Below are 24,333 nucleotides of genomic sequence, written 5' to 3' on the forward strand. Positions count from 1 at the left end.
ATGAAGGAAATGCAAGATATGTCTACATCCGCCCCTCGAACAAATGGGAGGAGTCGTTTGTGGAAGCGAAAAGGAATTGCTGTAACTGTGAAGAACGTGTTCGTAAACAATTATGGAAAGACGAACTGCTCGACTTTGGATACACATATAGCTAGGACTATTGCTATACGGAGATAAATTGATACTAAAGTGCGTGATCCCAAAAGTGTTCTGCTCTAAACAGCCGAGTAAAATCTATTCACTTATGGCGTGGACTGTCTACATTTGTGCTTAGGCTATTCCAAACAGAACCGTGAGTAGTAACTACATTAATATCTTAAGTAGGCCTAGTGTAACGTTATGACCGCTTAACCAGTTATCTCTATATAGACCTATTGCATCTCCTTAAAGTGGTTTGCCCCCCCTCCGTCTATTTACAGATGACCTACCGCTTGCTTTCAGCCTTGGGTGTTCTATTGGGTGAGTATAGCCCAGCCTAGGCAGGCTAGCGCGCAGGCTTAGTATTTTGATTCATACGTGCAGCAGCCCTAGCTGCGCCCGTCAATTTTCCTATCAGCAGACATTTGTCAGAACGTATAATATAAAGAATCTGTATTGTATTTACTATAACTTGTATTAACAAGAGTATTACACATGTTATAGTTCTCCCAGGCTACAATAACATATGGATCTGCTTTACTCTACAGGAATTGCCCCAGGAGGTAATGGAACCAGTGGTTTCCCCGCTGCTGACTTGGAAACGTGGAAACGTGGATAATCAAGAAGTATCCAGAACTTATTTGTTTAAGGTCTTGTATGATAGTAACATGAATCTCTTTTTCTACTTTATTATTTCTCTTGTAGTGGCCTGGCTCATATCTGAGAGACGCGTATGTCTTGGATCGCCATTTCTTTTTGAACTCGAGGACAGTGTGAGAAGTACATACATAAAGTTGTACTTCTTGAGAAACCGGAGAGAGAGGATAATTGCAACGGGCACAGAGGTAATACAGGAACTGTATGCACAAAGTTTGAATAGAAGTGAAAGGTATTGTAAGCCGACTGGTCAGTCTGATGAATTTCTAAGCATGATGGCAGACTCAATGACTGAGAGCCTGAGGCATGGTCAGCATGGTGTCATATTTGTGCGCTTCCTCAGTATGATTCCAAAATTTGGCGTAATGAATGGTGCCACTTTTCGAGCCAGATTCTACACAGTCAGTGCTTTTTGGAACTAAACCGCTCACAAAAAGTAAGGAAACTTGACTTTGGCCCATTATATCTCCCCTTTAGTAATACCAACAAGTAAAGTGTTTCATATCATTTTTATCGTTGATTTGTCACCTTTACAATGAGGTATAGCTTGTAAGCATAGGGCAATCATGGAATGAGCAACACAAGCAAACGTGTAAGTAGTGCCAACGAAAAATGTGCCAAAATGGCCTGTTATGCTATTGGAATTCACCTTTGTTACTTCAAGCATTGACTATTGCACTCTCCCACAGAAATGAGGAAAACAAAACATGTTAGGCATACATTTGTTCATTTTACACTCAGTGTCAGGGTCCTCAGTAGCGTGTAGATCCATATGCAGCCACAACAGCTTGGCACCTTCTTCTCATGCTGGTCACCAACCTGGCTACATTCTGCTGTGGGGTGACATCTCCCTAACTGGAAAGACAGACCTTGTTATCATTAAAGGCAATCATCATGCAGTGAGATACCGAGATGAGATTCTGGAGCCAGTGGCAATTCCATATCTCCAGAATATGGGACCAATTGCCATCCTCCAGGATGACAACGCTCGCCCCCATAGAGCTGGGATCATCAGAAAGTACCTCCAGAATTTGGGAGTCGAGAGGATCGAATGGCCTGCCGTGAACACTTGTGGGATCAGCTTGGGCATGCTGCACGTGCCAGAGTCACCAACAAAACCAGGTTGGCTGACTTACAACAGATCCTATCGAGGAATGGAATGCCATCCCACAGCAGAATGTAGCCAGGTTGGTGACCAGCATGAGAAGAAGGTGCCAAGCTGTTGTGGCTGCATATGGATCCTCTACACGCTACTGAGGACCCTGACACTGAGTATAAAATGAACAAATGTATGTCTAACATGTTTTGTTTTCCTCATTTCTGTGGGAGAGTGCAATCGTCAATGCTTGAAGTAACAAAGGTGAATTCCAACAGCATAACAGGCCATTTTGGCACATTTTTCGTTGGCACTACTTACACGTTTGCTTGTGTTGCTCATTCCATGATTGCCCTATGCTTACAAGCTATACCTCATTGTAAAGGTGACGAATCAACGATAAAAATGATATGAAACACTTTACTGGTTGATATTACTAAAAGGGAGATATAATGGGCCAAAGTCAAGTTTCCTTACTTTTTGTGAGCAGTTTATATTGAAGTAAAGAGAAAACGGGCCAGGTTTCCCCTGATCTGAACCATAGTTGTCCTCCATTATTTTATTCCAGTTGCTTCACTTTTATGACATGCTCTCAAAGATGCTCAAAGCGATGTTATGTTATTCACTGAAAAAACAAACAAACAAAAAAAAAAACCACGGTCTCTGTGGACAGCCAATCATAGACAGCAGCCAAGGCTCGAAAAATGGCAGAAAAAAAGGGTCCAAACAAAGTGTTTCAGCCAATCACCGACGAGATGCACGTTCAGAAGCGTTTCAGTTGCGCGGGGGAGGGAGGGGAACCTACACTTCCCATCTTTTCTTACGGTCATTGGGCAGATGATATAATTAAGAGGGCTTTTATGACGTGCCCAAGTGATGATGAGATGATATGGAGTTTGAACTAGTTTTGAAAAACCAAAGAGACTCTATATTACTTTAAAAAAAACTTGATGTTTGAACATCAACAGAAGTGACGTTACTGCAGAATTGCCTCAAGCACCTTTAGCCTTCCCATCCTTTCTTACGGTTCATTGGGCAGATGATATAATTAAGAGAGCGCAGCACATAGAAAACACTGTTAAATGTAGTCATTATAAATCTTAATGATATTATCTTTTCTTTATCTTATCTTAAATCTTGTCGACTAGTGTACTGTTATGTGTCTTTTTGTCTCTTTGTATGCCTTTGTGACTGTAGTTTTGTTTGTGTGTGTGTGTGTGTGTGTGTGTGTGTGTGTGTGTGCGCGCGCGCGCGTGTGTGTGTGTGCGCATGGACTTTTAAAATCAGTAGTTGGTGTGGTAGAAAGCAGTCAACTGGTTTTTCTCAGTCTCTTTGGTGCATTTCTTTCTTTGGTGCAAAACAATTGTGAAAACCACACACTACGTGCAGAAACATAACTAGCTCAAAATGCTTTGTATACAGTATGTCTCAAAGAAAATATTTACTGTATGTCAGTCCATCAGTGCCATCAGAGTGAAAAGTTATCGTGTGATAGAAGTTGACTTCATAGGCTACATATGACAACTATGCAAGACGTTTGCATTTAATGACTATAGGGTCTATTTATCCTTTCGAAGGATTATCAGACTACTCGCATGATGCATTTTAGTTGACATATCATTAGCAATTGATAATGTAAAACATGAATTGTACACAAGCAATGGATGTGCGAAATCATTTGCTGTTTGTTAAGATTGCTTTTATGACGTGCCCAAGTGATGAGATGATATGTTTGAACTAGTGTTGAGAAACCAAAGAGACTATGTTACTGTAAGACAGTATACAAAATGGAAGAAAAGATAATCTGCCCACTACTAGATAGACAAAAAGTATATTAAGTAATAGATCACTAAAACGTAATAATTTATCTTGTTATGATGCTTCAACATGTTCAGTTGTTTATGTATGATGTGATATTATTGATTCATTTGATCTTTGTAAGTTTTGGTCACATGACAAAGAATTTAGGAGGGGGGGTGGGGGGGAAGGGGGGGTTGATCAGTATCAAATGTTTCTTTTCTTCCAGAGTTTAGACCCCCAGTATCCATTTAAGGACAACGGACCATATATACCAGAAGTAACGGAAAGGCATGAAGGGGAATATTATTGGGCAGTAAATAATGTTCGTAGCAAATATAAACACATCAGATTAATTCTTAAAGGTGGGTATGTTGTAATAATAATGATAATAATAATAATAATAATAATAATACATTTTATTTATATTGCACTTTACTTCAAACCAATGATATCAAAGTGCTAAAACATGTTGTAACAGCGTTGTTGTCGTTGTCATTGTCGTTGTTGTTGTTGTTGTTGTTGTTGTTGTTGTTATTGTATTATATAATTAGTATACGTCTCTATTAGACTGCAGCACTCATAAATATTTGGATTATGGTGAGGAACTCAAACTGGATGTGCCGAGGGACGCTTCTGTGTTGGAGTTCACCCCTTTCGACTCAGTTTCACGCTGGGTCTTGTGGAGCCGGATAAATGCAAAGAATGAAAGGGGAGCCAGGGGAATGGTTGCGCTTGGTCAATGGAGAGCAGATAGGATGACCCCAGCTGATGTCGGCAGCTACATTTTACGCAGGGAAAGTGGAGGCCAGATCTCCCATACAGTGGTCAAAGTTCAAGGTAAGAGGGGGCGCTGTGGCGCAACAGGCTACAGCGCTCGTGCCATATACGGGTCCGAGTGCCCACGGGGACCCAGGTTCGATTCCGACCTGCGGTCATGTCCCGATCCCACCCCATCTCTCTCTCTCCCACTTACTTCCTGTCTACATCTTCACTGTCCTATCATAATAAAGGCAAAAGGGCCAAAAAAATATACTTAAAAAAAAAAAAAGTTCAAGGTAAGAGCAATGAAGCATAGGCAGAGATTACGGAGCAGAGAATGGGCAGAATGGTAAAAGAAGACAAGGTGTTTCTTCTTCATGTTTCTATCTTCATACAGACACAGTGCAGTTATTTTACCTTAAAGTAAATTCTCAAACTCATTCTGATTCAACATCAACTTATTATGTGGAGAGTGTAGTCTCTAACAATACCGATGCATGATTTTACTACATGTAACATTGATTAGGTAGGATCATGATCCTTTCAGCCGGGTTTTGAGTAACTGGGGACTGTCCTTACCCTGGAAATACAGAGTTCTCGCAAGAGCGCAATTTTAATTGTGCCCGCAAGATACTCCAATGCGTCAAAGCACTATTATTGAATATTGATGCCAAGGGACAAAGATACAGCATAAATTCTTCTATGGTGCTGCTTTAAATTAGGTAAGATAACTTTCATAAACAAAACTGACAAATATCCAGATTGATATCTCAAAAACAGATACAGGAATTGCTTCACTTTGAATATAATTTACTATTATTATATATTATGGGGTTCTAACACAATGCAATGGCCTGAGATAAATTAGGTCCCTTTTCCTGAGACCTGTCCCCTGGCCCCTGCCCTGATTTTACTTGTCTCTGTGTTTGCCCATCATAGCTTCTGCATTAACTGGCTCTCTTACAGCACCAAGTTAACTAACTACAGCCAGGGGAGCGGTGGCTAATATGGTACTGTTCAGTTTCCCTACATATCTTTTTTTTACTCTTAGAATATGAATATTGTTTTCCCCTTCGTTGGACAAGCCCTTTGAAGGAAATATTTCATCATGTCATGGTTAATGAATTAATAGTAGCCTAATGTATCCATGAGTAGCTGTTGCTGATGAACAGCTTATTTCCAACAACTCAACTGTTATGTCTTCTAACATTAGCTTAAACTATTGTAAGGCTCCTTACATGCATGCTAACATTATAACTATTACCCTATTTTACAATTTTGGTCTTCACCAAACCTCAATTAACCTTGGTTGTCATAGGTTAATTGAGGCACCACCCCTGTCAGGTGTCCCTGTTTAACTGATTTAAGTATCTACCCATGCCTACCATTCTAGACTCTGATGAAGACGTAACAAAACGTCGAAACGTTAGTCTCTTACGATGTTGGCACCTTAAATAAATATTTAAAATCTTCACTTCTGAGTTGCTCCGGTGAACCCTTTTTTCTCTACTAAAGTTGTCCTCTCCCGTTGACGCACCAGAGTGAACTCAGGAGCACGGAGGACTTTTTGTTTTTTCTACAAATTTGACTTGCTTCAGTGTCACAATACATCATACTTTAATAAAATTGTGCAAGATACTTTACCTTGCTGTGGACATTGTTATTTTTCTGGATAAACAAATAGCGTTCATGCGACAAAAGGAAAAGATCTTTAGTGTTGCTTTAAAGTATAGCTTGAGTATTTTTTAAGTGGAGTAGAGTAGGCTACTGCTCTGTATTCTTTCCTTGCTTGTTGACATGTTCTTATCATGTATTGTATGTTGTTATCAGTTAAAGCAACGCTAAAGCTTATTTCCTCTGTCGCACAAACGTTAGGCCTATTTGTTTATCCAGCAAATAACAATGTCGACAGGCAAGGTAGAGTATGTGTTGCATGATTTTATGAACGTAGGCCTATGATGTATTGTGACATTGAAGCAAGTCAAATTTGTAGTCTCATGTCTTATTCCATCATACTACAGAACGTCTACCCGATCTGGTAAACTTACATAGTGCAGTTATAGCCGATAGAGGGTTGCGAAGTGAATGCAGAAGTGCCATTCACCCCATTAAGAGTTGATGAACCACTGAAACAATTGGGAAACATTATTTTAAGGTACAAAAAACTCTTAGGTGTTGCTTTAACTCCGTTCAGCTGCGCTTATGATTGAAATCATGCCGTTCTGTTGTGAGCAGTGCAAATTGCGGTAGGGAGCGGAGAAAAACACTGATAAGGTACGGGTATGATGAATAGCACATTAAGGCCCAGTCCCAGTCTGGACTCACAGGGTGTCTCTCATTCGTGTTTTATACGTCCTCCCTTCCTTCCTCGGTCCTCGTCCTCACTGACCTAGATAAAGAATGATGGGGCAGCAACAATGGGATAGTCTATCCAGTGTTAGTTATAGTTCACTGGGAACGAGCCTGGAGGACCGAGCATCGAGGAGAGAGGAGAGAGGTTGAGAGGGACCCACAGACTCCCAGACTTTGGTGCGCATTTTCGTGAAATTCGTAAGGGCTTAGGGCTGTCCCAATGTCGAATTTCAATGGGCGTTAGGGTTTGAGTACACATTTACTGTGCCCTTTCCGTGAGTCTGCATCGGTGCATACTTCACCTAAGGGAATTACCCACAGTTCAGTGTTGTGACGTTTACCGCGTAGACCATTGGAAAATCCGGAAATTACAAAGGTAAACAACAGCACGACACCTGTGCATGGTGCAAATGTCAGCAACGTCTTTGTTATTAAACATCTCCAAGGTACATGTGATCTCGTAAAGTGCTGTCCCAATCCCAAATACCTATCTGGGCCCATGCAGCCTCACACACTCACTCACTTAGCACCTGAGATTAATTAAGTCTGTCCTTAATCCTTTAGTTCTTAGTTGAAGTACCATGAAACAGCCATGAAACACTGTCTGGGTATAGCATCTGAATAACACATTTTGTATTCATTTCCAGATTATGTTGTAACCAGATTTGTTGTCTGTCTTCCTGTCCTCTGTGTTTGTCTTTATGGAACATCAGCCAAAACAGAAATAGTTGAAGTGGCTGATGTAGAGAACTGGAATACCTTTGTTCACATCCCTACACACGAGGTTGTTGTTAGTTACATCACGCCTGCTGCGGACCAGAGCTATACCATCTTCCAGAACGGCTTGGAAACTGACAAGGGTTTCAGCCTTTTCAGGGATCGCATAAGACTGGATAATTCGTGGGCTGGTCGGACAAAATTCGGCATTTGGAAAGTGCAGCCAAGTGACGCAGGACTATTTGAGATCCGCGACAAGAAGGGACATCTGGCCATGTCCATGGATCTAGTCAGAGGAGAAGGTCAGTAACATGTCTTTTATTACTGTTGCATTACATGTAATTCAGTTAATATCTGACTTGAATCTCTTTCTGTGTATGTCAACACGTCTCTCTCCCTCGATCTCCCTCAAAGAGTTTGACTGGAGCAGTTTAATTATGCCCCTGGGTACAACTGCTGGTGTCATAGCGGGGCTGGTGTGCTGTTGCTGGTGCTGTTGCAAAGTCTGTAGTGACAGTGACGACAGTGACAATGCTGCATCCACGGCTGTTTCGCCAGACACTGAACCTCCTGTCCATTTCCACGTGAGTATTTCTGTGTTCCTCGGCTTCAGGGCTAGAATAGGAATAGAGGTTTTGTGGTTTCAGTATGAGACCATGGCACTTTGTGAAGACTGTTTTCATGATCATGAATGTTAATTGATCCTGAGGGTCATTTAGGTATCCAGGTGCCTGAACATACACTATACTGACAAAAGTATTGGGTCACCTGCCTTGACCCCCATATGAACTTCAGTCACATCCTATTCTTAATCCATAGGGCTTAATATGACATTGGTCCACCCTTTCCAGCTATAACAGCTTCAACTCTTCTGGGAAGGCTGTTCCCACAAAATTGGGAGCATGGAATTGTCCAAAATATCTTGGTTAATGCTGAAACATTCAGAGTTCCTTTCACTAGAACTAAGAGGCCAAGCCCAGCTTGGGGATGGCCCCCTCCCATTTCAACATGACTGTGCACCAGTGCACAAAGCAAGGTCCATAAAGACATGGATGACAGAGTTTGGTGTGGATGAATTTGACTGGCTTGCTCAGAGTCCTGACCTCAACCCAACAGAACACCTTTGAGATGAATTTGAGCCAGTCCCCTCGTCCAACATCAGTGTGTGACCTCACAAATGCGCTTCAGGAAGAATGGTCAAAAATCCCCATAAATACACTCCTAAACCTTGTGGAAGCCTTCCCAGAAGAGTTGAATCTGTTATAGCTGCAAAGAGTGCACCGACGTCATATTAAACCCTATGGATTAAGAACAGGATGTGACTGAGGTTTATATGGGTCAAGGCAGGTGACTCAATACTTTTGGCAATATAGTAAAAAATACATACTCTTACAGGAACAAAAACAGCACTGTGAAGTGATTGGCTAGCCACCAGAACCCATGAAGGGAGCTGTCACTACGATAGAGTGTGAAGGTGGAGGTTGTGTAAACTCAGATTGAGTAACCGTGCACATAATTGTTGTTAATAATATAAACACTATAAACAATATAAAAAACTAAGCGAGAGATACATAAAAACAAGTCACTCAAGGCAGCCTTTTTATATTTGTCTTTTTTTGTTTATCTTTATTATGACTGACTGACTGACTGACTGAACAAACGAACGAACAATATAAGTTTTATGTTCCCTCGCAATATATTTGACTTCACGAAGGTATGCAGAGGTATTGCGAGGGACCGCAGAACACATTGCGAGAAAAAGCAGAAGGATCTCTAAAAATAAATTCTCACCTATAAAGATAATTCCCACCATGGTCCTATACGAGGATATCTCCAGAAATCGATTGAGCTGACTCGGATCAACTCCATATTTTATTCTTTCCTAAAGTGCTCACAGTTTCTGGGTAGAGTCAGTACAGTAGTAGCATCCATAATTGTTACTGAAGAGATGCAATGATCTTGAAGACAAACCTACAGTATATTGTACCAGGCAAAACAGGCTCACTGTACAAATGCTCCTTGTGTGGAAAAACAATAGTAAAATCCTGTCACTCTTGCTCCTTGTTCACAGGTTCCTCCCTCAACCCTGAACCCCTGGGAAAGCAGTCCACCCGTAAGTTCAAGAATCAGTATTCACTCCTCACCTCACATTTAGGCCCTGTGTCCGCCAATTGTGTGTTTTTTTTTTTTTTGCGGCGACAGCTCTCTCAACCTCCTTTGCGTAGCGCTTCGGTCAGTGCCCTCAGTGCTCGTTGCGAGGTTTTACCCTCTTCAATTTTGACAGTGTCATGTCACTCTTATGTAGATACCTTCAAGTAAAATGTTACCAAATTTTCTTATTTATCCAAAGCGACTTTTTTAAGAGTAGGTAGCTCCAGGTAAGGAAGGATTTGCAGCCTGCATCCACTACATCCCCATCCCATGCACTTTTAATTCAGTTTAGTATTATGTTTGTAGATGTTCTTTTTTGTTGGTTTCTTTTTTACTTAGTTTTTTTGTTTTGTGTTGTCAGCCTTACAACGCAGTGTCCCAGTATGAGGTTTGCAAGATCGCAACTATTGCAAATTTATGTCCCTCTTTACATTAGCCTATATACACTTCAGAGTGATACAAAAATAACTTTTTGTAGTGCTTCAAAGAACCATCACGACTATAAGTCTTAAAATAAACATTTAAGAAAAGATTTAAGAAAATATATTATCTACAATGTCAATATATGAATTGTCTTTCTGAAGAATCATTTCAACAGTCATGGTTCTTTATGGAACTATATAGTCATGAAAATAAGCATGTTCAACTTTATTTTTTGGAACCTATATCCTCTGATATTGCTTTCGCTTCATTCATTCTATTATTTATATTTTCCTGAATTAATGTATCACCTTGCGGATAGTGTCCAGGAGATAGATGGAAATAATATGTCAGAAGAGAGTATAACTTACTATATAATGTGAGGACATTATAGGACTTTATGTTGAGGCAACTAAGCCTACACGTCTTATACTGTATTCCTTGAATTCTGTTGCTGTTGTGTCTTGTGCTGTTTTAATAATAATTTGTTGTAATTTGTTTGTAGAGCTATATTGATCTCATCCTGGTTTATTGTGTTTGTGTATTTTCAGCCATATGTTCCTGACCTTGTTCCCAGTCCAGTGATTCCTGTTGCTCCATTCAAGGTTTGTCCTCTTTTCTGTACAGTGCTACACACAACAAATTATAAAGTAACCCACAGAATTATTTGCTGAGTTGTTACGACCAGGCACACACTGACCACAACGTATGACGAAGAGTCAACAGGGCACATGTCTATGCAACGTAATAAATCATTTGTATAATAACAGAAAAAGAAGGTTGGAATTGCAAATTGAGAATTGCACTCTTAAAATTGATGTGTTTGAAAACAATACAACTTGTGTTGTTTTTTAACACATCTCTATGTCCATACACATTGTTTTTGTTATTCAATTCAAGAGTGTACACCTTGTGTTGTTTCTAACTCACCTTTTTGCCCAGATAGGGAGGCACAGTTTGTGTTGTTTCCAACACACTTGTTTAAAGAAAATTATTTTAAAAAGTGTAAAGAAACAGCAAGGCAGAAAACAGGGGTGGAAACCAGCCATTTCCAAAGCTCCCCAACTGCAAGGGCTGCGGTGGTTTTATTAACCCACCCGCAATAGGCCTCTTCTCTAACAATTAAGACAGAAGAGAACTCAACCTTTCTGCCTAGCAGCCAACATCCAAAAAAGGGGAAAACAGCACCACCAACAGGTAGTGAAGGGATGTAACACCAATCCATTGACTTTTGTACTTTGCTTTGAAATTGTTATCAGATGAGGTTGCTCATTTTATCAGCCAGTTGGAAAATTAGTTGTCGGATAATTGAAAATAAGAAATTCACATGTTGGAACAGGGTACCCCTTGTTATATTGTTATTTCATATATCCTCAGACTTATATTCCTGACTGTGTTCTCAGTCCTTACAGTTGTTCCCATTGCTCCATCTGAAGTTTGTGCTTTTCTCTGTTATACGCACAGAAATGTTGCATTTACTTGCTCACTAATCAGCCAACTTGAAGTGGCCTTTTATATAGGAAGTGTAGATTTTAGTATGTTATCCAGAGAAGAAATCTTATCCAAACAGGAAAAGAATGCCACACCCATCCTGTGTCTCTTTATCCTTTAATAGGCTCTAGATGAAGGCTCTGGAGGTGGAGCTCTTGGAGGAGCAGGAGCAGGAGGTGGTGATATTGTTGCCCCAAGTGCACCCCTTGATCCTGGGCTGCGGTACCAGCCGAGAGCCTGGGGTAGTGGCCTGGATGACTTCCTGTCCAGCTCTCCTCTCTGCTTGGACACCACCGCTGCTGACAGCAGCACCTACACCTCAGCCAAGCTCAACTTCTAGACTGGTTGCTGTTGAAAACAAAACAAAACTTTCCTACATGTAGTACATTCTCACTTCACCTATACACTGAGTGAAGGCCTGCCAACCTACAGTAGATGTACTTTAATATAAAATACATCTCTTATGCAGTTTATCAGTTTTAAATTATGCACATACTGTAGCTGGTGATGCCTTATGATTTTGGCCAGATAATTTCAAGATGGCGCATGGATATTAGGCCAGTACATTTTGGGGTAGTCCTGTACAGGTAAATCACTGAAAGCATAATCTCCATAGGAGAGGTAGTCATTGTTATTGCAACTGAATGTTTAATCATCATGAGGAGCAGATCATTCCACTCGTATTTAAAAATCTGTCCTGTGTATATTGGGGAAAAAAGAAAACAGCACTTTTCTTCTGTCACACGCACGCTATTTGCTTATCCAGCAAATGACGATGTCCACAGATAGACAAGGAAGAGAATGTAGAGATTTTATGAAAGTATGATGCCATATCCGCCACCCGATCTGGTAAACTTAAATAGTTATAAACATACATAGATATATACTTTCTATATATCAGAAAGTAATGACGTAATACTAAATGAGAAGCATTTTCCCAGTGATGTGTAAAAGCAAGAGGGCTACCCAAAACGCTCCATTAAGGTTGGCAGGTCTGACACATATCCATACGTGTAGTAGTACCCGAGATGTAAAAGTCCGGCTTCAGAAAGTAAAAGTAACTGCCATGTATTGGTTCTACTTATGTGCTTAGCACAGACAATTTCACTAACTAGCTGATCTACCTGGCTTAAGAGTTGTGCCAGTTAGAATCAGCTGATTAAGTGAATGGCTGGAACAAAAATGTGGCAGAACTTCTACTCTTTGAGGCCGGACTTTAACATCTCTTAGTAATAGCCTCTTCAAAACCTGTGTGCACTGCGCCTTCTCTACTTCTGTGCTGGAGCTGATTTGCAAATACCACTTTTTCTATGTGTTTTTTTTGTTGTTGTTGTTTAAAACAGTCAAAATGGCAACAGAACGTGAAGATTTTTTTTAATGTAATATCTGTGTTCAGCGTTGCCAAGGTATCCAACAAAGCTGCTACTACTAAACAGGTTAGCGCCCTGTTCTGACCATCTGCTAGTTGCATGTTCACTTTGTATATCAATGCAAATCAATGGAAGAATGCCTCTAAGATTTTCTAAGGTGCATTAAGACAACTTAAATCCTACAAAGTCTGTTTCAATTCAATCCAAAGGTCCAATCTTTTTTACTGACCTGTTACTGTGTCTGTTGTCTTTTAAGCCTTTCGATGGGTAATTTTTCAGGTCAAGTTGGTCTGTCGTAATATGTTCAGCAAGAGTCTTTTCACAGGATTGCCTTTTGTTTTGTTTTTGTATTTTTATGCAGTGTAATCATACTGGAATTTCTTTTCAACTTTTTAACATGTTTGAATATGAATAGGTAATTTCAGTTACAACAAGAGTGTACCCATATAAGATATTTACTGAAGTGCCACAGATTATTGTAATGCAAACAAAGATGAATCTCTGGGAAACAAAAACTACCATCGTTTCTGATGTGTCTGGTTGTAGAAGTCAACGACTTCAAGCAACACAATGATCAAACTACCTTCAACTCATTCTGCTGCTGCACTGACTTACAATAAAGGAGTCTCTGATACTGTGTACCTGAAATGCCTTGCACCATGCAGTATTGTTGACACGGGTATTCAGACGAATTCGGCACACCTTGGCGCTGAGTGAATACCCAGTAGGGCCTACATTGAAAAATTACCAAAAAAAAAGGAATTCCTCCTCCAAGGTAGTGTGCCAAAGTGATCCACATACACAATGAGTTTGACTTGATAGTCCTATATGACTGCAAACGTGAACATTTCCTATTCTGAATCATTTTCAGCCATGCACAATTCCGGTTTGAAAACGTATCAGAATCTCAGAAATAACATAAATAAATCTAAGTATCCCCCTAATATAACATTATATAAAAAAATGTAGGGCGATATCTGATCTTAGCAAGAATTATGCCGAAAATGCTTGAAATTGTCAAAAAATAATATCAAGACATGCTTATGTGCTTGAGTGTTGCTTGTTCAACCAACTTAGGCCTACTCCCAGAGCATAAAGTGCAGAGATTTCAGAGACTTTTGCATAGCCTCTCTCTCTATGTGTGTGTGTGTGTGTCTGCAAAACCTTGGTTAACTTCCACTTCCAAGTCACTTGCCACTTTAGACTCTTAGGGACATGAATGTATGAATATGTAGCCTACTCTGTGTGTTTGAGACTTTTTGTGTGGTGTTGTCCTCTCTGTTGTATTGTAGGCTAGAGCACACTGTAGCAAATTCTTAATAACTTATGTTGTGTGGCAATTAAAGTAGGCTATTGAATCTTGAATAGGCCTACAAGGCAAAACATAACCTACTGTAGAATGGCTGCCGTTATTTCCCCACACATTGCAAATAGACCATAATGTAGGCTAAGTGTATGGTATGTTCTTGTGTCAATAAATAAACGGTTACGCTTTCAGATAGGCGTGTCGTTGAAAAATAGCCTAAACTGAGCTACCACCTGACTCCAACCAATGGAGTTAATAGAAGATATTTGCTAGACAGTAAAAGAAAGGTCTCTCTATCCGCCCCTCAACCAGATGGGAGGAGTCCTCTGTGGAAGTGAAGAGGGAAGAAGTCCTGTAAATGAAGAACGTGCGTAAAGAATTTATGGAAAGGCGAAGTGCTCGACTTTAGATAAACATGGCTAGAATATGAATAGCCAACGTTACGAAATTGATAGGCTATTAAGTGCGTGATCCCAATATGTTCTACTCTAAACAGCCGAGTATAATCTTTTCACTTGTGGCGTGGACATTTGCGCTTAGTGTAAACACACTGTGTAGTGAGGAAGACGTGAGTAGGCTACATTAATAGGCTCATTCAGTCATTCGACTTCATGTAACCATAAGACGACTGCAGACGTGATTTTTTTCTGAGGTTCTGATAGCCTTCGTTTTCAACCATGGCGTATGCACAATTCCGGTTTGAAATACGTATCCGAATCTCAGAAATAATCACGTCTGCAGTCGTCTTAAGACGGCTACATGAAGTCGAATAAGCCTAATGTTTTTAAAAGTGTAACGTTATGACCGCTTAACATGTTGCATTGTTTTCTCCTTAAAGTGTTTTTGTCTCCCCCCTCTGTCTATTTACAGATGATGCACCGCTTGCGTCCTGGCCTTGATGTTTTATTGGGTGAGTACAGAGCTGCTCTTACACCGTGCGGTAGCTGCGCACCTGTCAATTTTCATTTCGGCATCCACACAGAGGAGTCTCCCGATCGAGAGCTGTCTGAATGGACACCCCTCTGATTCCACTCTACATTTGATTCATTATCTCTGGCAGTTTACTGATGGTTGACTCATTGCATCTGTTGAAAGAAGTAATGCTTTGGAGAGGACATTTAGCCTAAACCGTTATTCGCTGGGTTTCTTAGGCTACACTAAAAAGCGCTTGTCAAAGTTACTGATCGACATCACACTGACATTACCCAAACTAATCTTGTGTCTCTTCAAAAATACATTTATTAGCCTACGTTGAACCTGCACATTTTCTACATGTTTTCTCATGTGACAAGGGTAAAAGTGGAAGGCAAATTATCATATGAGGTCTCACTCACCCTGCTGTCATTTCCTTAGCCTGTGTTCCCATAAACATTTGTGAGAATAGGCCTACTGAAATGATCAAGCAGCCATTACTTATTAATGTTATGGATATTAGTTTCTCAAGGACATGCCAAGCATCTAAAGTGCTACACTCTGGAGGCATGAACATGGTGGCTCATGAACATGCTCCCAAATTGTAGCACTGTATTTGGCCGGCAGCTCTGTAGGTAGTACCGGTTTGTTTAAGCTTTAACTTTTACCGACAGTAGGTACTCGGTGACCTCTCGAGAAACAGAGATCTACTATATGTGAAAAGATACATAATCTTATTTTGATTACTGAACTGTGTTTAATTAGATAAAATGTCAGAATACATGAATATACACAATTTTTTTTTTGTATTAAAAGACTAACAAATAAAAATGTTATAGCCTAGTTCTCTTACAATAACGTATGGATCTGCTTTACTCTACAGGAATTTCCCCAGAAGGTAATGAACCATGGTTTCCCCACTGCTGACTTGTCACAAAAGAGCACCTAACACTTGGGAAACGTGGATAATCAAGAAGTATTTATAACTTATTTATTTAAGGTCTCGTATGACAGTAACACCACAAATGTCTTTTTCCACTTACTTTCTCTTGTAGATTTCTCTTGCAGATCTGAGAGAAAGCTATGCCCTGGATCACCATTTTATTTTAAACTTGATGATTCACTGAAAAGTAAAGTTGAAAAGTTGTACTTCGTCAGAAACGGGAGGCAGAGGGTAATTGCAACGGCCACAGAGGTAATAGGGGAATAAGTATTGTACTGGTCAGTCGGATAAGTATAGCCAATAAAAATAAGTATAAGTATATTCTTTTGATCCCGTGAAGGAAATTTGGTCTCTGCATTTCTTCATGAATTAGTGAACACACACAGCATACAGTAAGGAGAACACACACAGCATACAGTAAGGAGAACACACAACGGAGCAGTGAGCTGCCTGCTCAACAGCGGTGCGCGGGGAGCAGTGAGGGGTTATGTGCCTTGCTCAAGGGCACCTCAGCCGGGGACTGGTTGGGGATTGAACCGGCAACCCTCCGATTACAAGCTCAAAGACCTAACCAGTAGACCACAGCTACTCTGCTGGATGAATTTCTAAGCATGATAAGGGCAGACTCAATGACTGAGAGGCATAGTCAGCATGGTGTCATGTTTGTACTATATGTTACATCATGATTCCAAAATTTGGTGACTGGTGCCATTTTCGAGCCAGTTTCTACACAGTCAGTGCTTTTTGAAACTAGCATATACAGTAAAGTAAGCAGAAAATGCAGGTTTGCCTTGAACTGAACCACAGCTGATGATGTCATCCATTCTTTTTTCCCCAGTTGCTTCACTTTTGTGACATTAAAGGTGATCAAAGCGATGTTTTTTTCCAAACAAATCAAAACAATAGTTTGTCACATACTGTACAGCAAACATCTTCTCTCCATCCACTAGCTGCTTGTCCCCTGAATACACCGTAAAAAACACAGTCTCTGTGGACAGCCAAGGCTCCAAAAACGGCAGAAAAAAACGGGTCCAGCCTGGACCATGAAACATAACAAAGTGTTCCAGCCAATCACAGACGAGATGCACGTTCAGAAGCGTTTCAGTTGCACGGGAAGGAGGGGGAGGGAGGGGAACCTACACTTCCCATCTTTTCTTACGGTCATTGGGCAGATGATATTATGATGTGCCCAAGTGATGATGAGATGATATGGAGTTTGAACTAGTTTGGAGAAACCAAAGAGACTCTATCTGTAAGACAGTGTACATTGATGGAAGAAAAACAGGAGGTTAACTTAAATGTCTACCCACTACGTGACAAAATTAATGTATTAAGTGATAGATCACATTTAAATGCAACGTAAGAATGTGTGACAAATGTTTCTTTTCTTCCAGAGTTTAGACCCCCAATATCCATTTAAGGACAACGAACCATATATACCAGAGGTAATGGAAAGGCATGAAGGGGAATATTTTTGGATAAAGAATATACGTGTCAAAGTTAATGAGTTCAGATTAATTCTTAAAGGTGAGTATGTTGTAAAGGCGTTGTTGTTGTTATTATATATAATATACCTGTCTATTAGACAGCATATATATAATATACCTCTCTATTAGACTGCAGCACTCATAAAAATGTGGATTATGGTGAGGAATTCAAACTGGATGTGCCGCCGGACGCATCTGTGTTGGAGTTCACCCCTGACGGCTCAGACTTATGCTTGGTCTTGTGGAGCCGGATAAAGGCAAAGAATGAAAGGGGAGCCAGGGGAACGGTTGCGCTTGGTCAATGGAGAGCAGAGAGGATGACCCCAGCTGATGTCGGCAGCTACATTTTACGCAGGGAAAGTGGAGGCCAGATCTCCCATACAGTGGTCAAAGTTCAAGGTAAGAGCAATGAAGCATAGGCAGAGAACACCCACACTGGTGATGGTGTTTTCTATCTTCATACAGACACAATGCAGTTCTTTTACCTTAAAGTGAAGACTTCAAACTCATTCTGATTAAATATCAGCTTATTATATGAAGAATGAAGTCTTTGATAATACCCATGCTTGGAATGCTTGGCATGCTTGGAATGCTTGATATTACAACATTTAATGTTGATTGTGTAGGATCATGATCCTTTTCAGGGATCCATCGGGTTTTGAGTAAAAGTGTCTTAGCGCTATAAGGTTATAAATATTGATGCCGAGGGATAGATATAAATTCTTCTATGGTGCTGCTTTAAAGAGAAACTATGCAGGTTTGGCAATTTCTTTGCTGTTTTCTCGTTTTACGCTTGCAGATTTCCCTCCAGAGCTTCCCCTACAGCTTTAGCGTGTATTTTACACTCCTCAATCGGTCAGTCTGCCTTTTCATGAGCATGATCACGAGGCTGTGAGACTTTCTGTTTGTCAGTGTACCGGCCCAGTGGCACCAACTTGCAAGCGTGGTTTTTCCGCTCACAGGCGCTAGGGGGAAGCGAGACAGCCATCATTCATCCCGGAATAAGTCAAATTGCAGCATCCTTCTCTCCATCACCAACTCCAGGGGCTCTAGAGCAGACCCCAACACAAAGCCAGCCTTCCTTATGATCTTATTCAGTCTTGTGGTTTCCCTGGCTGTAATACTACTCCTCAACAGATGGCAGGAAAGAAAATTGCACTAGCAACAACACTCTGATAAAAAAAAAAAAAAAAAAAATGTAATGTTGTTATCAGTTAACTCTATTCAGCTGCGCTTATGACTGAAATCAGGCCGTTCAGTTGTGAGCAGTGCAAATTGCGGTAGGGGCGGAGAAAGACACTGATTACCCGATGAGAGCTATGTTAAATAGCACATAAAATGAAGAGGATGAGCTTTATGCGGTTTGGCCAAGGCCAAGTTCATATGTATATGAATATCCCTTTAAAGTTGAAGTTGAAACCGTGCCATGAAACACTGTCTGGCGATAGCATCTGAATAACATATTTTGTATTCATTTCCAGATTATTTTGTAACCAGATTTGTTATTTGTCTTCCTATCTTCTGTGTTTCTCTCTATGCAACATCAGCCAAAACAGAAACAGTTAAATTGACGGATACAGAGAACTGGAATACCTTTGTTTACATCCCTACACATGAGGTTGTTGTTACTTACTTCAAGCCTGCTGAGGACCAGGTGTATACCCTCTTCCAGAACGGCTTGGTAACTGATGTGGGTTTCAGCCGTTTCAGGGATCGCATAACACTAAACACTGCATTGTCCAATCTGACAAAATTCAGCATTTCGAAAATGCAGCCAAGTGATGCGGGACGATATGAGATCCGTGACAGGAATGGACGTCTGGCTATGTCCATGGATCTATTCAGAGGAGAGGGTCAGTAACATGTCTTTTATTACTGTTGCATTACATGTCATGCAGTTAATATCGGACTTGAATGCCTTTCTGTGTTCAACATTTCTCTCTCCCTCAGTCCCTCTGAAAGTGTTCGACCCGAGCAGTTTAATTATGCCCCTGGGTATATCTGTGGTGCTATGGTGCTGTTGCTGTAGCTGGTGCTGTTGCAGGTACTGTTGCAAGGTCTGCAGTGACAGTGACAACAGTGACAACGCTGCAGCTACAGCTGTTTTGCCAGACACTGAACCTCCTGCCTATTTCCATGTGAGTATTTTTCTTGAGTTCCTTGGGCTTTTGGGCTGGAATAGGAAGAGGGGTTTTGCGGTTTCAGTATGTGAAGACTGTTTTCATGTCCATGAGTCTTTATTGATCCGGAGGGTAATTTAGGTATCCAGGTGCCTGAACATACATGAAGCAAACAATATCCAGCAACAAATACAGTACTGTGAAGTGACTGTCTAGCCACCAGGACCCGTGAGGGTAGCTGTCACTGATGGAGTGCGAAGGTGGAGGTTGTGTAAACTCAGATTGAGTAACCGTGTACGTAATTGTTGTTAATAATATAAACAACAGCAATTATTGGAAATTATATAACATACTAAGTGGAGATATAATTTAAAAAAACCCAGGCATTTTTGCTGTAAAACTTTATTATTTTTATTAAAACTTTATCTTTATTATGACTGAATGAATGAATGACTGAATGAATGAATGAGTGAATGAGTGAAGGAATTTGTCCTTTTCAGCGTGAGCCATGAGATTAAAACATGAACAGAAAAGAGGGGTATGTTCCTTTATCTAGACCAAGCGACCCTTTGCAGCCTCTATCATCAATGAGAGACCTGGCTTATGCTTTAGCCTATAATTTTCAAATATATTATTGCATTATACTGTGTATACTTTTTATGTTCCTTTACAATACTTTTGTAGCCTGACAATGTCATACTCATACATTAGTCATTCTGGTCTTTTTTGAAAGTTATTGCGCTGTCAGTATCTTGTACACAATCTTTTTGACTTTATGAAAGAACGCAAAAGTATTGAGAGGGACCGCAGAACATATTTTGAGAAAACGCAAAAGGGGTGCAAAAAAAATATATAAATTCCCTCCTATGAAGAGATAATTCCCACCATGGTCCTTTGAGGACATTTCCAAAAATCGATTGAACTCCATATTCTAGTCTTTCCTTAAGAGGTTACAGTTTCTGGGTAGAGAAACAACAAACAAAAAAAACAATAGTAAAATCCTGTCACTCTTGCTCCTTGTTCACAGGATCCTCCCTCCCTGAACCGCTGGGAAAGCAGTCCGCCCGTAAGCGCAACAAATAAGCACTCACTCCTCACCTCACATTTAGGCCCTGTGTCCGCCAATATCTGCCATGTTTTTTTTTCACGGCGACAGCTCCCTCAAACTCCTTTTCTCATTGCTTCTCAGCGCACCCTCAACCTCCTTTTCCCAGCGCTTCTGTCAGTGCCTTCAGCGCTTTTTGCAAGGTTACAAGGTTTTCCCCTCTTCAATTTTGATTGGTGGTCAAGAGAAAGGTGATATTGACAAGCCCAGCGCTGTTCTGAAAGTTGAATTTGATTTAAACTTTCAGCGCTCTGAGCATTGTGGAGGGCCGAGGGTTTTTTTCCACCAAGGGCGCTGAGTATTTGTGAAGGCTAAACCTCATAGAATTGTATTGAAAATAGCCACAATCGGTGCAAAAAACACAATTGGTGGAGACAGACCATTTGGTTTTTTTGTCAGATTAGGATTAGAATTAGGGTGAATTAGAGAGAGAGAGAGAGAGAGAGAGAGAGAGAGAGAGAGAGAGAAAGAGGGCACAGTTCCCTTTTGGTGAGAGGTCATCTTGTGATAAGAGCTCACATTTGCTTTAAAGTAGCTCCAGGTAAGGGGTGATGTATGTGCGGAATGAAACATATTGCAATTACTTGCAGTCTGCATCAGAAAGGGAAAACAGCTTCAGTGAGTAGAATAACTCCTCAGCTAGAGCAGCTAATTGATGAGATAGCCTGTGCTAAGTGCACAGGTAGAACCAATACATGGTCGGACTTTTACTCACTGAAGCTGGAGTTTTCCACCTCTGGTCTGCATCCACTACTTCCCCATCCCATGCACTCTTAATTCATTTTGCTATGATATCTTAACATTTTGATTTTATGTTTGTAGATGTTAATTTTTGTAGGTTTCTTCCTGACTTATGTTTTTTGTTTTTGTGTTTTCAGCCTTACGACACAGTGGCCCAGTTTGAGGTTTGCAAGATCGTAACTATTGGAAATTCATGTCCCTGTTTACATGCCATAGAATAACCTTTTGTTATGCTTCAGAACCCTCATGACCATGTCTTAAAAAAACATTTAAGAAAAATTAAGAAAATATATTATCTACAATGTCAATATATGAATAGTCTTTCTGAAGAATAATTTTCAAAGTCATGGTTGTTTATGAAAATAGTGATGAAAAGAAGCATGTAAGCAACTTTATTTTTTTGGAGCCTACAGTATATCCTTTGATATTGCTTTTGCTTCATTCATTCTATTATATCCACGATATTCCGCAGCCCAACAATGGGGGTCGCCATGACACCGAGACGGTTTTCTATTTCCGGCGAAGCTGCAATGTATCTGTTTTAACGTGACGGTTTACGGTGCTTAACATATCATAACGCATATAAAAGTAAACTTTTCTATTTTATATCGGTTATATATGATGTAGTATATACATGCTGAGGGCAGAATTGTCAATATTTCGAAAGAAATCTAAGTTGAGGCATAATCTAGTTAGCTATGGAGAACGCACATGTTAACAGAATGAACGGAAGTTGAAAACAGTATCGTAACCATCGCAACGATACATATTTCCGGGTTAAGGAATGAGGTGGATATATTTACCTGAAGTAATGTATCACCTTGCTAATAGTGTCAGAAGAGAGTATAACTTATATTATGAGGACATTTTAGGACTTTATGCTCAGGCAACCAAACCTACACATCTCATATTCCTTGAACTCATGTTGCTGTTGTGTCTTGTTTTGCTGTTTTAACAATAATTTGTTGTAATTTGTTTGTAGAACTATGTTTATCTTGTCCTGGTTTATTGTGTTTGTGTATTTTCAGCTATATGTTCCTGACCTTCTTCCCAGTCTAGTGGTTCCTGTTGCTCCAACCGAGGTTTTCAGACTTACATACATCTTCAGACTTAAGTTCCCGACTGTGTTCTCAGTCCTTACAACACAGTTGTTCCCATTGCTCCTTCTGAAGTTTGTACTTTTGTCTGTTATATACACAAACATATCTGCGCTTACTTCCTCACTAATCAGCCAACTGGAAGTGGTCTTTTATATAGGGAAGTGTAGATTTTAGTATGTTATCAAGAGAGGAAATCTTATCCAAACAGGAAAAGAATGCCACACCCATCCTGTGTGTCTTTATCCTTTAATAGGCTCTAGATGAAGGCTCTGGAGGTGGAGCTCTTGGAGGAGCAGGAGGTGGTGATCTTGTTGCCCCAAGTGCACCCCTTGATCCTGGGCTGCAGTACCAGCCGAGAGCCTGGGGTAGTGGCCTGGATGACTTCCCGTCCAGCAGCATCTACAACTCAGCCAAGCTCAACTTTTAGACTGGTTGCTGTTGAGAACAAAATACCTCTCCTACAGTACATGTAGTACACTCTCTCTTCACCTACAGTATACACTGAATAGTGAAGGCCTGCCAAAGATATATTTTTTAATATAAAATACGCCTTATATGCAGTTTATTAGTTTATCAGTATCACATAGTTGGTGATGCCTTATGAGTTTGGCCAGAGAATTTCAAGATGGCGCATGGATATTAAGCCAGTACATTTTGGCGTAGTCCTGTTTACAGGCAAACTACTGAAAGCATTATCTCCTTAGGAGGTAGTCATTGTTATTGTAACCGAATCTGTAATCATCATGATGAGCAGATTATTCCAGTTGCAGTTGAAAGGAATTGAGGAGTTTATTATCTACAGAAATGTGTATCTGCAGTGATAGCTATGCCTTATCTTGAGACTCCACCGTGCATAATCAGCAATACTACTGATAAGCCTCCTGGAGGTGTCGTGGGTCTAATCCAATGAAATGCAGATGAAGGAAAGTGTGTGTTTGATAACTCCAGTGAAATGCACTTAAAGGTTGTTCTGTTAGGCTAGTGAGTTTTTTGTCCCCACAAAAGTTGCTCTCTTAGTGGTTTTTATTTTTGATAGGTTGGCAGCTGTGTGAAATCCATGAGAAGCACTAAATGAGAAGCATTTTCTCAGTGATGTGTGAAAGCAAGTGTTAAGAGGGCTACCCAAAATCTTCCATTAAGGTTGGCACGATACTTATCCATACGTGTATAGACCTCTGAAGTTTGCCTACAAAAAGGAAAAAGGATCCAAAGCTGCCATCTTAGCTCATACAGTATAAGGAGATCCGAGTGTTAATTGAAGCTAACTGCCCGTGGCAAGTTGCATTGTAAGTTAGCTCTGGGGTAGCAAAGATCCAAGGGTGCCATCTTCACCTACCAAAGCCAGAGGACAAAACTTTGTAGTGCAAAACCATGGAGGTATTCACCCTTTTCACGCTAACGTCAGACACTTTCCACTTTGAAGCTTTGCTGGGTATCAGTTCATCCAGCGTAAGCAAAAGCTATGGTGATAAGGTTACAGTTCTTGAGGTACGATTAATATTTCACATGTATTTATTATCTTCATTTTCCTTGTTATCATTGGCGATCATTGCCGTCACGTAGCTGCCTTGATTTAAGAGTAAAGTCAGTAGCCTAATCCTTAATATATAGCAGCAACTTCAGAAAACTTGCAATACAAAAGAGTATTATCTTACAGTGAGTTATCAT

General features: G+C 40.4%; 2 protein-coding genes across 4 annotated transcripts; both read left to right on the forward strand.

The window, feature by feature from the left end:
- The first annotated feature begins 61 nt into the window (after window positions 1–61).
- LOC134095252 (uncharacterized) lies at window positions 62–13,599 on the forward strand. 3 transcript variants are annotated; one of them, XM_062548697.1, is made up of 11 exons: window positions 64–292; window positions 420–459; window positions 687–701; window positions 844–983; window positions 3,918–4,053; window positions 4,259–4,528; window positions 7,516–7,821; window positions 7,934–8,103; window positions 9,591–9,632; window positions 10,642–10,695; window positions 11,706–13,599. In XM_062548697.1, exons 2-11 carry the CDS (start codon window positions 420–422, stop codon window positions 11,919–11,921), a joined length of 1,389 nt encoding a protein of 462 aa, XP_062404681.1. In that variant the 5' UTR covers window positions 64–292; the 3' UTR covers window positions 11,922–13,599. The 3 variants fall into 3 exon arrangements, with proteins under 3 accessions (XP_062404682.1, XP_062404681.1, XP_062404680.1); XM_062548698.1 differs by lacking the exon at window positions 11,706–13,599 and adding an exon at window positions 11,037–11,667 and having other exon boundaries at window positions 62–292; window positions 687–983; XM_062548696.1 differs by having other exon boundaries at window positions 687–983.
- Window positions 13,600–14,641: 1,042 nt separating this feature from the next.
- Window positions 14,642–23,180, forward strand: LOC134095826 (uncharacterized). Its single transcript, XM_062549521.1, has 12 exons — window positions 14,642–14,825; window positions 15,128–15,167; window positions 16,053–16,067; window positions 16,225–16,364; window positions 17,507–17,639; window positions 17,729–17,998; window positions 19,147–19,452; window positions 19,550–19,737; window positions 20,747–20,785; window positions 21,703–21,729; window positions 22,594–22,647; window positions 22,919–23,180. The coding sequence occupies exons 1-12, from the start codon at window positions 14,736–14,738 to the stop codon at window positions 23,090–23,092; spliced, it is 1,476 nt and encodes a 491-aa protein (XP_062405505.1). The 5' UTR covers window positions 14,642–14,735; the 3' UTR covers window positions 23,093–23,180.
- The last annotated feature ends 1,153 nt before the right edge of the window (window positions 23,181–24,333 follow it).

The sequence above is a fragment of the Sardina pilchardus genome, chromosome 11, assembly GCF_963854185.1.
Source record: "Sardina pilchardus chromosome 11, fSarPil1.1, whole genome shotgun sequence".
NCBI lineage: Eukaryota > Metazoa > Chordata > Actinopteri > Clupeiformes > Clupeidae > Sardina > Sardina pilchardus.